The sequence below is a fragment of the Monodelphis domestica genome, chromosome 1 (assembly GCF_027887165.1).
Source record: "Monodelphis domestica isolate mMonDom1 chromosome 1, mMonDom1.pri, whole genome shotgun sequence".
Taxonomy (NCBI): Eukaryota; Metazoa; Chordata; class Mammalia; order Didelphimorphia; family Didelphidae; genus Monodelphis; species Monodelphis domestica.
Window position 1 is genome coordinate 404,113,663 of NC_077227.1, and position 15,881 is coordinate 404,129,543.

The 15,881-nt window shown below is 41.1% G+C and overlaps 1 protein-coding gene across 1 annotated transcript in view; it reads right to left on the reverse strand.

The window, feature by feature from the left end:
• PPP1R16B (protein phosphatase 1 regulatory subunit 16B) overlaps positions 1–15,881 on the reverse strand; it is a 159,887-nt gene that overhangs the window by 15,178 nt on the left and 128,828 nt on the right. Inside the window, exons 4-6 of the mRNA XM_001381679.4 lie at positions 10,064–10,209; positions 3,180–3,283; positions 1,275–1,399 (exon numbers count right to left, since the gene is read on the reverse strand). Coding sequence (XP_001381716.3) covers positions 1,275–1,399; positions 3,180–3,283; positions 10,064–10,209 — 375 coding nt within the window. The remainder of the gene's footprint in view (positions 1–1,274; positions 1,400–3,179; positions 3,284–10,063; positions 10,210–15,881) is intronic.

A 15,881-nucleotide genomic window follows, 5' to 3' on the forward strand; every position in this document is an offset into this window, starting at 1 on the left:
GTTATTACCTCCAGATTGCTGGGCACTGACATCTGACCTGCTGATGTACCCTAAGGACACCCAGACCTTGCCATTCACCCTGCTGCAATATTCATAGGATTTTTGGTCCTTTTCATCCTGCTCTGCATTTGAACCCTCTTTGTGTTATCTCTCCTAGTTAGCTCGAGCCCTCCAGAGCAGGGACTGTTCTCAATTTTTTATTTGTGTCCAAAGCACAAAGCACAGTATTTCTGCATAGTAAGCACTTAATAAATGCTTTTTCATTCATTCACTGATTCGGGACCTAGTACAGCATCTCACACATACGAATGTTTAATAAATATTTGTTGTTTGTTGATTCAGCATGTCTCTCACCCAAAAGCTTCATGCTTTCATGTTAGTGGCTGAGATGAGACAGGACGGCTGCCTGAATTGTTCACACTGTAGGAGGAGATGCTGTGGAGGTTTGGGTTGACATTCCCTGTGAGCTCGAAGAGAAAGGGCTTGTACACATATCGTGCCAGCAAACACTTCAAAGCCCAGTGTGACTGGTGCTTCTCTTATGTGGGCAGGAGCTACCCCACAGTGCCAACAGCTTCCCTGCCTGGGCATCAGACCTTTGAATGCACTTTCATTTCAATTATCTTATCTAACCTTCACACCTTTCCTGTGCAGGAAATAAAGAGGATAATAGGATTTATAACTGGAAGAGAATTCAACTCTCTAATCTTACAGATGAAGAGACTGAAGCCCAAAGAGAAGGAGTGACCTTCCCAGAGCTAATGCCCAAGCTGGGATTTGCATTCAGACCCATAAGGAAACTGAGGAATGAGAAACAGGATGCTACTGTGGAATGAGAACTATTCTAGGAATCAAGAAGCCTCAGACCTAATTGCAGCTTTACCACTAATTAATTAGCTGTGTGACTTTGTTTATTTTACATCCCCTCTCTGGGCCTCTGCTTGCCTTATCTGTGATATGAGGAAACTGGACTACAAGATCTTTGAAATCCCTTCCAGATCAAAATATTCTATGAATACATAACTTAATCCAACCAAAGTCATGCAACCTAAGATTATTTTTGGCTTCCCTGCTGAGAGCATTGTAAAATGCTTTGTATCTGTATAGAGAGAGTTCATCTCACATTACAAAATCCTCCTGTTATGCATGGCCCTGGCATCAGCCATTGTGGCCAGCATGGGCTGTAGTTTTCGGGATCCTGATGGCCCCAGTCCAGGACTGCCACTAGTAGAGACAGATGGGGCTCCAGCTTGGGCTGAAACAAATCTGCTCACCAGTGTGGCTCCCTGAGCATCAGTCCAGTCCAGGTCCTGACCTGCCGCAATCATACAGTGGATGTCAGTGATCATTTGTTGTTCAGGAGCTGCCCGCATCTCATTGATTTTCTCTTGAGTGATGCCTGAGAGAGAAAACCAACAACAGACATATTAAAAATGTTCTAAATCACCAGGAAACAGAGAAATGTAAATTAAAGAAGATCAGATTGGTTTAAAAAATGGTACTGTGGGAAGGGCAAGAGTACTAGAGTATTTAGATACTCTAATATAGTGTTGGTGGAGCTACAAATTGGTCTTGTCCTTCTGGTAAGTAATTTAGAACTATATCACGAAATTTCTAAGCTGTGTATACCTTTTGACGCATTGACACCACTACTAAGCGAGAGAGAGAGAGAGAGAGAGAGAGAGAGAGAGAGAGAGAGAGAGAGAGAAATAGAGAGAGAGAGAGAGAATGAGAGAGAGAATGAGAGAGAGAGAGAGAGAGAGAGAGAGAGAGAGAGAGAGAGAGAGAAATAGAGGGAGAGAACCAATATGTATGATATGTATAAAAATATTCCTAGCTGATCTTTTTGTGGTGGCAAAGAACTGGAGACTAATGGGAGCTCATCAAGTAGGGAATTGCTGAACAAACTATGGCATATGAATGTAATGAAATATTATTGCACTGTAAGATGATGAAAGGGAAAATTTCAAAGAAATCTAGAAACATTTGCATAAAGTTGTGCAGAAGGAAGTGAGCAGAAACAGAACAATTTATATAATCATGCCATTAGATAAATGAACACTTCTAAAATACTTAAGAACTTTAAATCGATGCAATGACCAATCATGATGCCAGAGGATCAATCATGAAGAATGCTACCCATCTCCAGTCACAGAGGTGATGGACTCAGGTTGCAGAATGAGATACATTTTTGGATATGATCAATGTGAGGAGCTATTTTGATGCAAGGGTTTTTTTTTTCTTTTATTTGGATGTGGAGCTTTAGGAGGGAGCAAGGGCTACAGATAGGGTTACCAAAATGAAAAGAAAGAAGAAAAGTAAGAAGAGCATTTCAGCATTTTTAAATGCATAGAAGAGAACAGAAGGCAGGTCAGTAGGAAACAAAGGCAAGCAGATCAGATGTAAAAAGAACATGTTGAAACCAACAATATGTGTAAAAAGAAAAACAATTTAGGTGTAATTATACATTTGCAACTTATGTATGATTCTTTTTGCTGTTTTATTTTCTATATGGGTGTGCTTATCATATTTGGAGTTGGTTAAAAAAGTCTAAAAAGAGAAAATCAGGTTCATCCACTATGTCCATTTGATATCTAAACCAAATCAATCTAGCTAGAGAACAAGTAAGAAATCCCAAATGGTCTAGTCTCTCCTCTTATCATTGGTATTATAGTGATTTGTGAATATCCAAGCTAATAATGTCTTGAGCTCACTTTTCATAGTATTTTTTTGTCAATCTTATAACATGCCTAACAACATCCCTAAGAAAGAGATAGCTTAGGGATTATATCCTCACTTTATAGATTAAAAAATGGAGGCCTAGAAAGCTAAAGTTGCATGTTCAGGGTCCTATAGTGTCATCAAAAGAGCCAAGTGGGATTAAAACCCCAATCCTCTAGTTCTGTGTTCTTCATTAATTTGGTTTCTAATTCTCATATAATGCAATTTTTCATTTTAAGGAATCTCTTTATACACACAAACACTAAGCACACACAGGAAAAGACATAAATATAATCACATTCACAATCAAAAATAGACTGGTACCTCCTTCAGGCTCAGAGATCAATGCATTCTAGACTTGTTGCCATTGTATACACATTGCTCTCTTCTCTGTAACCACCCTGCCATATACACAACAAGGGAGCTGAGAAGAATTTCTGCATCTCCCTACTCCTCACCCTGATATGCCATGCAAGTCTCAATCACATCAAGGGTTGGTTCGTCTTCACAGAGGTCATAGGGCATGTTTCCATCTGAGTTGACTGCAAGCAAATCTGCGCCACTGTAAAAAGAAGTTTTCAGATGAGGACCAGATGTTGGGAATTATAAAGGAAAGGCTCAGTTTTCCCTTTAAGCATGCCTTTGCTTCCCTTCTCTCTCCCCATACTCCCCACTTCAGATTTAGGGAAGCAGATCCTAAAGGAGTGGGTCATTTGAAATCTCTCCAAAGACACTGTCTATGATAGACAGCTTTCTTCCTTCTAGCCTTTCCCCTCTCTTAGGAAATAGCTATGGAAGACTGAGAATTTACTCTTACAATAGCCAAAATGAAGCTATAAGGCATCATTAAAAAAAAACAACCTTACCTTCTGCCTTAGAATAAATACTAAATGTTAGTTCGAAAGTAGAAGAGTGGTAAGGCTTAGGCAATAAGGGTTAAGTGACTTGCCCAGGGTCATCCAGCAAGGAAGTATCTAAGGACATATTTGAACCCAGAACCTCTCATCTCCAAGCTGGGCTCCCTATCCATTGAGCCACCTAGCTGCCCCAGAAAGCATCATTTTTAAAGGTTATCATTATTCTTAGTTCTTTATATGTTTCTGAGATGGTTTTTACAATGCTTCACTGGGGCTAATGATTGGCATCTCATAGGTTTGGTTTCTAATGCCCTTAGAAATGGGTAGGGATCAAGCTCCCCATTAGATTCCTTCTTTATTCCATCCAGTACGTACAGGCTAGTTATTGTCTCCAGCACCTCCCCAAGGTAGACCACGTCAAGCCTACCACTCTTCAGTGAAAGGTCTCTCCACTCACTATTATAAGTAATTAAGAATGCTTGTGCTTGGGTTCAGGGTTAGGGACAGAGCAGGATTAGCTGGGGGTGGGAGAAGTTTATATGGGATGTGATCACTTGAACTCTGTGAAGGAAGTTCACCTGGGAGTATGATCAGATTTCCATCTTGCTCAAGGAGTATTGTTATTAGGGAAGTGGCTTGGGTTCTATGGGTGCAGCCACCAGGGGAAGGAAATACTCAGGGATAGTACAATTAGTGTCCTCTAAATTTTAGTGTTCTGAGATCAAGCCTTGGTCTCCCTGCCCTAGTTATGGCATTAATGTTTACCTAAGCTATAAAGAACAGTAGGGTATAATGTTGAAAAGGAATAATGGCGGCAGGTTGGAAGGGCTGAAGTTTGGAACAAAATGTAGTAGGGTAGAAAGAGAACTAGATTTGGAGTAAGAAGATCTAACACCAAATCCCAGTTCTGCTGCTGCTTATCTACTTATGTGACAGTAGGCAAGCTATCTCCCCTCTCTGGGCCTCAGTTTGCTCATCTAAAAATGAGAAGATCCAACTAGAGGAAATATAAAGCTATTCCCAACTCTAAATTTTATGTGCATGTGATGACTGCCAAGGAATCTTGATCAAATGATAGCTGACAAAACATTCAAGGACTGCAACTATGTAAATGAAAAGATCACCCAAATAAAACAGAACTCTGAGTAATTAAAAATCAATAGTGGCTTTGGAGAACTGACAAGGAAACATGGCTCTCTCCCCTGGGCAGGGCATAAAATGGCATCCATTGTTAGATACAGTCACTACTTTTGCTTGATTATTTTTCTTTGTTACAAAGGAATAGGAAGAGGACAGGATCTGTCCAGAGAATGAAAGTGAGGTAAAAACAAAAGGTGTCCATAAAGTTTGGTTTTAAAAAGCAATGTTTGAGAATGGATAATCTGGCAGCACAGGTGATATAAACTTGAATGGATGAATCAAGTTTGGCAGCCACAACCCCTGTACACACACATACACACACACACACACACACACACACACACACACACACACACACACACGTCCATTCAGGCCTTGTGGCAGGTGCATGTGAGAACAGATCCACCCTGCCTAGGTGTATGCTAGAGCCATTCATCATCCTCTTGTCAATGTGACATCTGCCCCATTTTTTGCTCATCCTGCTGTTAAGTGCCTACAGCAACTCAAGGGTTATGCCTCTCTGGGCTGACAGGTCCTCTTGGCACTGGGATTCTGCATGTGCTAGGCAGAAGCACAGAGCAGCAGCTCCAAAGGACATGAGGTTGAGTTCTGTTTCTTTATATCCTTCATAAAAAGCTCTGGATTCTAGAATCTCTTCCTCAGGTGACTGTGAGCAGCTTCTCAGATTAGAATTTCCAAACACTTTCTGGCTAAAAAGCAGCATGGAGTTCACATCATGTGTCCATCTTGTTTCTTTCAGCCTTGACAAATCCAGTGTCATTTTTCAGTCTGTAACCTGGGGAACCTCCACTGCACCCATTCTCCTTTGAGGCCTCATTTTGACATGAAAGATAAGAAGGTGCTTGAAAAAAGGGCCCTGTACATAGATTTATTTATTTAATTGTACCAATTATATGTAATAACAAATTTCCACATAAGTTTTCTGAAGTTATATGATCCAAATTGTCTCCCTCCCTTCTTTCTCCTCCCCTCCCCCCCGGGTCTGGAAAACAATTCAATCTGGGTGAACCTACCAGTAGAGTCCAAGCTCTGGAAAGGCCTTTGGATCTGGACAGATTTCAAGTATGAACTTGGTAGTAGATGATGCACCAGCCATTAAAAAGAGTATAGTCTAGGTGACTCAATGGATTGGGAATGAGGCCTAGAGAGGGGAGGTCCAAGGTTTAAATCTAACCTCCAGTACTCCCTAGATGAGCAACCCTGGGCAAATCACTTGACCCCTATTGCCTAGCCCTTACCACTCTTCTGCCTTGGAAACAATACACAATATCGATTCCAAGATGGAAGGTAAGGGTTTTTAAGGAAAAAAAAGAAAAGAAAAAGTAGAGTTAATTTCATAGAGCATCATCATCACACAAAGATGAATTTGTTCAATTATAACAATTCATAAACAATAGTCTATCAAGGTGTAAAGAGAAGTGGCATCCTCCATTATAATATAAGCTTCTTGAAAACAGCATTGTTTGGGGCATCTAGATGGCTTGGTGGATTGATAGCCAGGTCCAGAGATGGGAGGTCCTGGGTTCAAATCTAGTCTCAGATAGTTCCTAGCTATGTGACCCTGGGCAAGTCACTTAACCCCAGTTGATTAGCCCTTACCACTATTCTGTCTTGGAACAAAAACTTGGTATAGATTCTAAGGAAGAAGGTAAGAGTTAAAAAAAAAAAGGAAATAAGACTGTTTCTCTTCCTCAGTGCCTTTTATAGTATCCACTTTATAGAAAGAACTTAATCAATTCTTGCTGATTGATTCATTGAATAGAGGGAACACCCACATAAAAGAAATCATAATGTCTTTAAGTAACATAGGAATAAAAATCAACCAACCAATCAACAAGCATTTTATTGAATTTACTGTGATAAACACTGTGCTATACCCTAGGGATAAGAAGAAAGGCAAAAACAATCCCTTTCCTCAAAGTGCTACATTCTATTGGGGAGATAACAATGTAAATATAAGATATATCTCCATCACCACCATAATCCCCTGCATGTATATATTATTTTTGAAAATTAATGTTTGGAGAGTTTTGGAGGAGTGTTATTCTAATTGCAGACTAAAGAATCCAAGGCACTTGCAAGAGAAAAGAAAATGTCTACCATGGACAGTTCCTGGATAGTGCCTGGCCTCCTGGGTGAGTCTGAATGACATGCTCTCCTCCGAAAATATGCATGCTTGAATCTGTATGGAAAGGATCTGGCAGAAGCAGGGACTGGTATGTCTGAAATCATCTGAAGATACTAAGAAGCAAGCAGTTCCTTTCTTCTTCTGCTACTGCTGGCAAGCTCGTGTGTCATAGACTGTATTTATTGTAGTCTTTGATTCACAGTGACCAGACTTGGACAATTAGAAATGTCAAATAGGGTTTAGCCAAGAGGCAGGCATTGACTTCCATACACAAGGCGCGATGCCATCTAAGATAATTCACATTTCTAGAAGGGTTTTAAATTTTCCTTTCACTAACAAGTCCTGTGAAATAGTTAGTGAACATATTTTATTTAAAAAATGAAAACACCGAATCATAGAATAACGAGGAGGCTTTAATGATGGTTGTGGAACTAGGAAGCCCCAGAAGTAGGAATGGAAATTGGGTATCCTCACTCTTAGTTCAAACCCCATCTCCCCTTTTTTCCCTGTTATATCATATTGTCTCTCCTTAACATTTTTATGATGAAATAAAAATATGAGTATTGAGAGATTATAGTACTGCTCTGTAATAATAGTAGCAATGCTCTTCACCAAGTTATTGATGATTGTGGTTACAAAACTTAAATCTCTGCATCATGACTGAAATACTTCTCTGAGAGAACCACTCTACATCACTCCAGTGTTGATGATACATCCACTTCCAATAACCCCACAAGTTTGTTTTAGGAAAGAAACAGGGGCTGGGGAGGATGAGTCATAAATGTTGGAACTCACAAGCTGTGAGAAGTCCAGTATTCTGCTGTTTAGAACTTCTGGTTCCATAGGATAAGAAGGTTTTAGAGCTGAAAAGAGGCCTTGAAAGTAGTTCAAACCCTTCATTTGATACAATTTGTATTAATACATTTTATTTTGATATAATGGTCAACCACTCAGTCAGTAACATTTATCAACTGGCTACTATGTACCAAATACTTAAGTGCTGAAGATGAAAAAAGAGGTAAAAGACAAGCTTTGCTCTCAAGGAGCATTGTAGCCACTTCCCAGTTTAAAACCTGCACCATATCATGGTCCTATAAAAATTAAACAAAACTGCCCGATAAGGTGCTTTTTGAATGACACATTATACTACTCATTTTTTAAAGTCCCCAGCTTCTGTCTTACTATCACTTCTAAGATAGAAGGGCAACGAGGGCTAGGCATTTGGGGTTAAAGTGACTTGCCCAGGCTCACACAGCTAGGATATGTCCAAGGCCAATTTCAAACTTAAATCCTCTAGGCTCCAGACCTGGCACTATCCACTGCGTTCACCTAGCTGCCCCTGTATCACACATTTTTGAAGTTTACTATTTCATAACAGAAAGGAAAGATATTGCTTTAGTTTCATTAATTTTCTACCAATAGTGGATCTTATTCAACCTAAATTTTGTTGCTTCCTTGTGCCATCTTCATTCCTATGAGTGGAGTCATTGTGTATATTATTCTTCTGGTCCTGCTTCTTTCTGCATCAGTTCATATATGTTTCACCATTTTTTCTTTGAATTCTTCACAGTCATCACTCCTCATAGTGTAGTAATATTCAATTCCATTTATTGACCACAGTTTATTCAGCCATTTTCTAATAGCTGAGCACATAGGTTGTTTGCAGCTTTCTGCTACTGTAATTAATACTGCTGTGAATATTTTCACACACATGAAACCTTTCTGTCATGAAGTTCTTGAAGTATAAACCCATTGGGACTGCTGAATCAAAGGGTATAAACAGTTTGGCAACTTTTTCTTGCTTAATTCCAAACTATTTCCCAGAGAGGGTGCATTAATTCATAGCTTCATTCACTAGCAAGGAATGATTAGCTCTTCTACTGAACAGTTAAGGAAACTGAGGTCCAAGGGAGAGAAGAGTCTTGCCCAATATCACACATAGTAGCTGAATTCAAATCCAGGTCTCCAAATCTGGAACTTTTATTTTGTCTGTTTTGTGACATATTACAAGCCTCTCAATGGATGCAAGCTGGTTGACACTCAGTGTACACACAAGGTCAGCCTGGCTCACTCACAGGGTGAAATCATATTTGAGAATTTCTGGACAGTATGTTAGGGTGCCTGCTGCTGCCTAGTTTTTTAAAACACAATCTCACTGTCAACACCAAAAAGGGGTATTCTATTGGACTTCAGTAAAAATGGACAAGGGATGATCATTTGCCTTCAACAAGACAATCTGTTGTTGCCATAAAAACACTCTAGGGGGCAGCTGGGTGGCTCAGTGGATTGAGAGTCAGGAGGTCCTAGGTTCAAATCTGAACTCAGACACTTACCAGCTGTGTGACCCTGGACAAGTCACTTAACCCCCATTGCCTTGCCCTTACCACCCTTCTACCTTGGACCCAATACACAGTATTGATTCCAAGACAGAAGGTGAGGGTTTAAAATATATATAAACACTCTAAATCTCTGGAATCTGCAAACTACAAGCCCAAAAACAGTAACACTAAACCACACTCCCAGGCACACATAACACCTTTCTTCTGAGACTCAACATTACTTTACAACCAGTAAGCTTGATCATCGCAGGTGAGAAGGAAAAAATGAGTCAAAGCCTGCTTCTTTATTCAATCATTGCATCAGAACCACAGAATACCAGAGCTGGACAGAACCCATTTAGCCACCAAATTATGGGATCCTGCAAGTCTGTAGTTGGAGTTGGCCTAAGAGGTCATCTGGTTCAGCCTCAGAGTTTTATAAAGGAGGAAAACTAAGGTTCAGAGAAGCCCAGACCTGCTGGAGATCACACAATAAGCAAGGGATAGAGCCAGGGTTCAAGCCTTCTAAATCTTCATAAAAAGGAAGCTTTCTCTCTAGGGCACTAACTATTCTTTCCCTTGATCTCCCAGTCACCATGAGCTTGAGCTACAACAGTGGCCAGGGCTCCCTCTAGGTTCTTTCTGCTGGGAAGAATGTAGGTCAGCTCCCAGTGAACACACAGACCAACATCCTCCTGGAAGTGGTGCAACCCAGAGTTTCCTCCCATTCCCAGAAAATGGAGCAGTGGAGTTGCTGCCCTCCCCACTCTAAGTCCCCCCCCACTCTCCCCCCCCAATCGTAGCCCATGAGCTTATTGTCACATGCCTCTAGAGTAAAGGAAACACCAAGAGGCATTAGACAGAAAGGAGTCACTTACTACTGAATGAGGATTTTGACCAGGTTGATGTGGCCACAGGTGGCAGCAGCATGCAGGGGGGTCCACAGCTCGTTGTCCTTGGAATTCACATTGGCCCCATGGCTCAGCAGAAGCTTGACTATCTCCTCAAAGTTGTCTATGCAGCACTTTGGAGGAGCAGGGGGTGAGGAACACAAAAGCACAAAAAGAAAGTCAGGCCAAGGGAGAGACCAAAGCAGAAACCACAGCGGCCCAGAGATCAACAAATTTTTAGCTTATGGATTTTAGAGTTGGAGGAAGCATTAGACATCAACTTCAATGACCCCATGCCACCCCCTTCTTGTAGGAGAAGAAAATGAGCTTACAAGTAAGACAGAGCATATATAAAACAATTTTGAAATCTTAACATATAATAGAAATGTCTGCTATTATTACTAGGATGTCTTCCTTGAGGCTTTACCAGTACTAAGTAGCAGAACTAGGACTCAAACCCAGGCCCACTGACTCCATATCCAATATTTTTGCTATAATAGCCCAGCTTCACCTCACTTTTGTTCTTCGTTGCATCCAGAATTTACAGGGACCAGATCAAGGGCAGCAGAGCAACAAGAATATGCAGTTTGATGTCAGAAGTCCTGGGTCTTTATTCTGGCTTGTTCACCTGAAAACTACACATCCTTCAGGAAATCCTCTCCCCCATCCTATTTCCACTTTTGTAAAATGAGGGGTCTGGAAGAGATCTCTATGGTCTCTGCCAGCTCTAAATCCTACTATTCTGCCCAAAGGGTTGCCATTCCTCACCCGAGCCTTAGAACCAAGGTAAGGATGGAGAGAGTGTGCTAGGAGGGCCTCTCTTATCCCAAATATCTTCCTTAGCTATTTGTTCTTAAGGTCTGGAAACTAGCCATTATAGTCTTATTCCTTTGAGTCTAGGAAGCTTTTAAAAGGTCTTTCAGAGTCAACTATTAATTTCAATTTGATTAAAAAAACATTTTGTTGTTTATTTGTCTCAGTTGAATCTGATTCTTTATGACCCCAATTGGGCTTCCTTGGCAAAGATATTGGAGTGGTTTGCCATTTCTTTCTCCAACTTATTTGACAGATGAGGAAACTGAGACAAGCAGGATTAAGTGACTTGGCCAGAGTCAGAATTGAACTCAGGAAGATGGGTCTTTCTAACTCCAAGCCTAGCATTCTCTCTATTGCATTACTTAGAATCCCCAGAACAAACACTTATTAAGTACCAACTACATTAAGCTTTGTTGTGGGACATAAAGATGAAAAATAGCATAGTCATTTATCCTTAAAAACCTTATAGCCAAACAGTAAGAATCACACATTAACACAGATAAGTATAATGAAAGTAGAGTATGGTAGGTACCAAAGAGGTTTCTAGAGGGAGAAATCACTTTTGGTTGAGGGGAGCAGGTAGAGAAGACAGAAAGAAGAAAGGAAAGAAGGAAGGAAGGAAGGAAGGAAGGAAGGAAGGAAGGAAGGAAGGAAGGAAGGAAGGAAGGAAGGAAGGAAGGAAGGAAGGAAGGAAGGAAGGAAGGAAGGAAGGAAGGAAGGAAGGAAGAGAGGGAGGGTGGAAGAGAGGGAGGAAGGAAGGTAGGATGGAAGGAATGAAGGAAAGAAGGAAGAAAAGGAGAAAAGAAGGAAGGAACAAACGAAGGAAGGGAGGGAGGGAGGATTTATTAAGAATCTACTATATTGACCTCAGACACTTCCTAGCTGTGTGACCCTGGGCAAATCACTTAACCCCCAATGCCTAGCCCTTATTGCTCTTCTGCCTTGGAACCAATGCATAGTATTGATTCTAAGACAGAAGGGGAAAAAAGAATCTACTATGTGCCAGACACTGAGCTAATAACTCTTTTAAAATATTGTCTCATTTGCTCAATAGCAACCCTGGGGAGGAGATGCTACTATTATCCTTATTTTAAAGTTGAAAAAACCAAGGGAGACAGAGGTTAAGTGACTTGCCCAGGGTCATACAAGAGGCTCAGGCTAGACAGGAACTTGGGTTTTCCTGATCTAAGCCCAGCACTGTATCCTCTGGGAATTATCATTAAATCATTATGAGAATTATTAATAGTAATAACCTCCATGCAATAGTGTGTAGTAGGGAATAGAAAGACTTCCTTGGAATAAGGCCGACCTCGGTTCAAGCCCAGTCTCTGATACAGGCAAGTCATTTAACCTAACAGTAGCCCAGGCAATTCCAAGATTCTAAGTTGTAAATTATTGTTAGTCTGCATGGACAGATGGAGTTTCTTCACCAGGGAGGTCCCTATATTGATGACTCACAAATTGGTTCCATTCCCATCCTCATTCTCATCTCCAGTAAACATTCACACTCCCCTAGCATAACAGCCCGTGAGGTTGGCAGGCCAAGAAATAGCCAACATCTTGCCCTTCCCATGAACCCCTGATGAGACAGAAGAAAGAAGCGTTCACAATAACAGCCAATCCCAGGGCAGGAAGCAGGTCTGGGCCCCTGGCTCTTCCACGTCCCTTCATCAGGGGACAGACTCTGGGCCAGCATATCCAGAAGTTTAGGCCAGGGACCCCTTTCCTGGCTAGGAGCCGTGGAAGCTACCACTGCAACCCAAGCTTACATCATGGGTCCCTCGGTTGGGAAAGTGCATTCTCATGAACAAAAAGCCTTTCTTGTCAGTCTAGGCACTAATTTCTCTGTATATTTGACACTACAACAGGCAGCACCAGGCAGGGGTGAGGGCAGCTGAGAGAAAAAACTCATCTGGGGAGAGAAGGGCAGTCAATGGGCACATTTATCATTGTTGGACAAGCAGAAGTTGGAGAGATGAACTGTCTTCAGATGGCACTTAACAACCCAGCTACTGTTCCCACCCCCACTCCCACCTGCTGTAGTCCCTGTCCCATCCTCCCAGTAAGCTTTTTAACAAGCTAAAGCTAAGGATAAGCACCGAAGGGCTTAGAAGCAAGCAGGAAAACCAGGCATTTCTTTCTTTTTCTTTTTTTAAACCCTCACCTTCTGTCTTGAGTCAATACTGTGTATTGGCTCCAAGGCAGAAGAGTGGTAAGGGCTAGGCACTGGTGGTTAAGTGACTTGCCCAGGGTCACACAGCTGGGAAGTGTCTTGAGGCCAGATTTGAACCCAGGACCTCCCATCTCTAGGCCTGGCTTTCAATCCACTGAGCCACCCAGCTTCCCCACCCCCCCAGGCATTTCTTTTTTTTTCTTTTTAGTTTTTTTTTAAATAATGTTTTATTTGATCATTTCCAAGCATTATTCATTAAAGACAAAGATCATTTTCTTTTCCTCCCCCCTACCCCCATAGTCCAGGCATTTCTAATACTATCACAGTGGCAATTTTTACTGGGATCACAGAAGCAAATAGCAGCTGGTTAGGGAGCAAGACCCCAAGGAGAAAACAGATGTTTGTCTATTCTGGACACAGATTGTCTGTTCCCCTCTCCTGGAACATGTGGTAAACTGAAAACAAAAACAAAAACAAAAAAACACCCCAAAAAACCCAACTCTGGCTCTGGAGTCAGAAGACTTGGGTTCAAATTCCATCTCTGATACCTACTACCTGTGTGACCTGGGGTAAATCCTTTTTAGGACAGCCTCAGTTTCTTCATCTGTAAAATGAAGGGGTTGGCAGGAGAACAATTTATACAATAATAATCACATTGTACGGAGAGGCAACTGTGAAAGCATTAAGAACTCTGATCAATGCACTGTCCAACCATGATTCAAGAAGACCAGTGGTGAAGGATGCTACCTACCTCCTGTGAAAGAGGCGATGGACTCAGGTTACATACTGAGACACATTTTTTTGGATATGGCCAATGTGAGATTTTGTTTTGCTTGACTATATACTTTTTTTACAAGAATTGTTCTTTTCTTTTTTCAATCAGAGGTGGGAGTGGGAGGAAAAGAAAAGATGTTTTATTAATTTTTAAAAATACAGACAATATTTTTAAAATTAGAGTTTTGGACTAGATGGTTTCTGAAGTCCCTTCCAGTTCTGAATCTAACATCCTATAATGGCACTGTAATGAGTCTCTCCTGGGAAATAAGGGTTACTGAAGGTCCCACTGAAAGGGGTCACAGAGAATGGACAGCTTCCTCAGTTACGGTGATGCTGGCTAGAGAAGACAAGAGGAAGACACAGGAAGACAAGAGTTGATAGAGATTAGACACACCAAATCTCAGAATTGGGTTAAGGCTGTACATAGGGTTTATTCTCTCACACAATCCCATGCGTGTACACACACACACACACACACACACACACACACGCCCTTATCTTCCACCCTGTCATGTCTATTCTTCCCTCAAACGTAAACCTTGGTGCAGAACATGCTGCTCCATGAAATATAGTTATAGTTTCCCAAAGCTGTTTTGTGCACCTAGAATGAGCCTGTCAGTGCCCTGGACACAAATGAAAGAAAGTCCTTTCAGACTGAGTTTTAAAACTGCCAGAACATAAGGAAGTAACACACTAGGAGATACACACAGTCTTTCCCATTCCCAAAGGGCTGGACAGGCTCTCTTTAAAGTCTTCTTAGCTCGAGCTGAAGGACTTGGGCTGTGATACTCCTTACCACTTCATTGGTAAAATGAGGGGATTAGACTAGATGACTCCCAAAGTCTTTTCCATCTCTAAATCTAAGATCCTATGATGTTGCCACTGGGCAAAGTATTAAAAAACCACAAAGTTTCAAGTTGGCCAGAATATTGAGTAGCCTAAAGGAATGTTGTATGAGATGAAGATAGAAGAAATCGGACTAGATTGGGGGGCATTGAATGCCAGGATAAGTTATACATTCTTTGGTAGGGAATTGGGAAATATCATATGATCCCATCACCTGAGGTATGTCATTATCCACAAATAGAGATGATAAGCTGGGGCAATAGATTGCTGCCCCAGCTATTCACTAGCTAGAAGCTAATATACCCATTTAAAGGCAAACTCTCAGAAGCCACTGTTCAAGTGGTTGATTTTTTTTTGAATAGCCTTAAAATGGAAAACTCATTAATATCTAGTCACCTGAACAACTGGGAATGACTTAGCTATTCTCAGCAATACAATGATCCAAGACATTCCCAAAGGGCTTAACATGAAAAATGCAATCCACTGCCAGAGAAATAATGGAGTCTGAATACAGATTGAAACCAACCACTCTTCATTTTATTTTCTTTATCGTTTTGTGTTTAAGTGTATGTGTGGGTCTGTGGATTCTTCCACAACATGCTGAATATGGAAATATGTTTTATATAATCACACACATATAACAAATATCAAATTGTTTATTGTCTCAGGGAGGGAGAAGAGAGGAGGGGAAGGAAGGAGACAATGGGGAACTCAAAATGTTAGAAAATGAATAATGGGGAAGTTAGGTGGATGAGTGGATAAAGAGCCAGGCCTAGAGGCAGGAGATCCCTGGTTCAAATCTGGCCTCAGACACTTCCTTTGAGATTTTGTCTTTAAATTGGTATATTAGCTTCCAGCTAGTGAATAGCTGGGGCAGCAATCTAATGCCTCAGCTGGCCTTCAAAGCACTAGTATCATCTCCATTTGTGGGTGATGACAGACTTCAGGTGACAGTATCTTGGGCAAGTCACTTAACCCTAATTGCCTCGCCATTACTGCTCTTCTGACTTGGAACCAATACTTAGTAATTGATTCTAATCAGAAAATAGGGGTTTGAAAAAAAAAAGAGAAAAGAGAAAGAATGCCAAAAATTGTTTTTACATGTAAGTGGGAGGGGGGCGGATAAAGCATTATTGAAGGGGAAAAACTCTAATCATCATAATAAATTAGGACATATGCTTTAGTCCTGGAAAT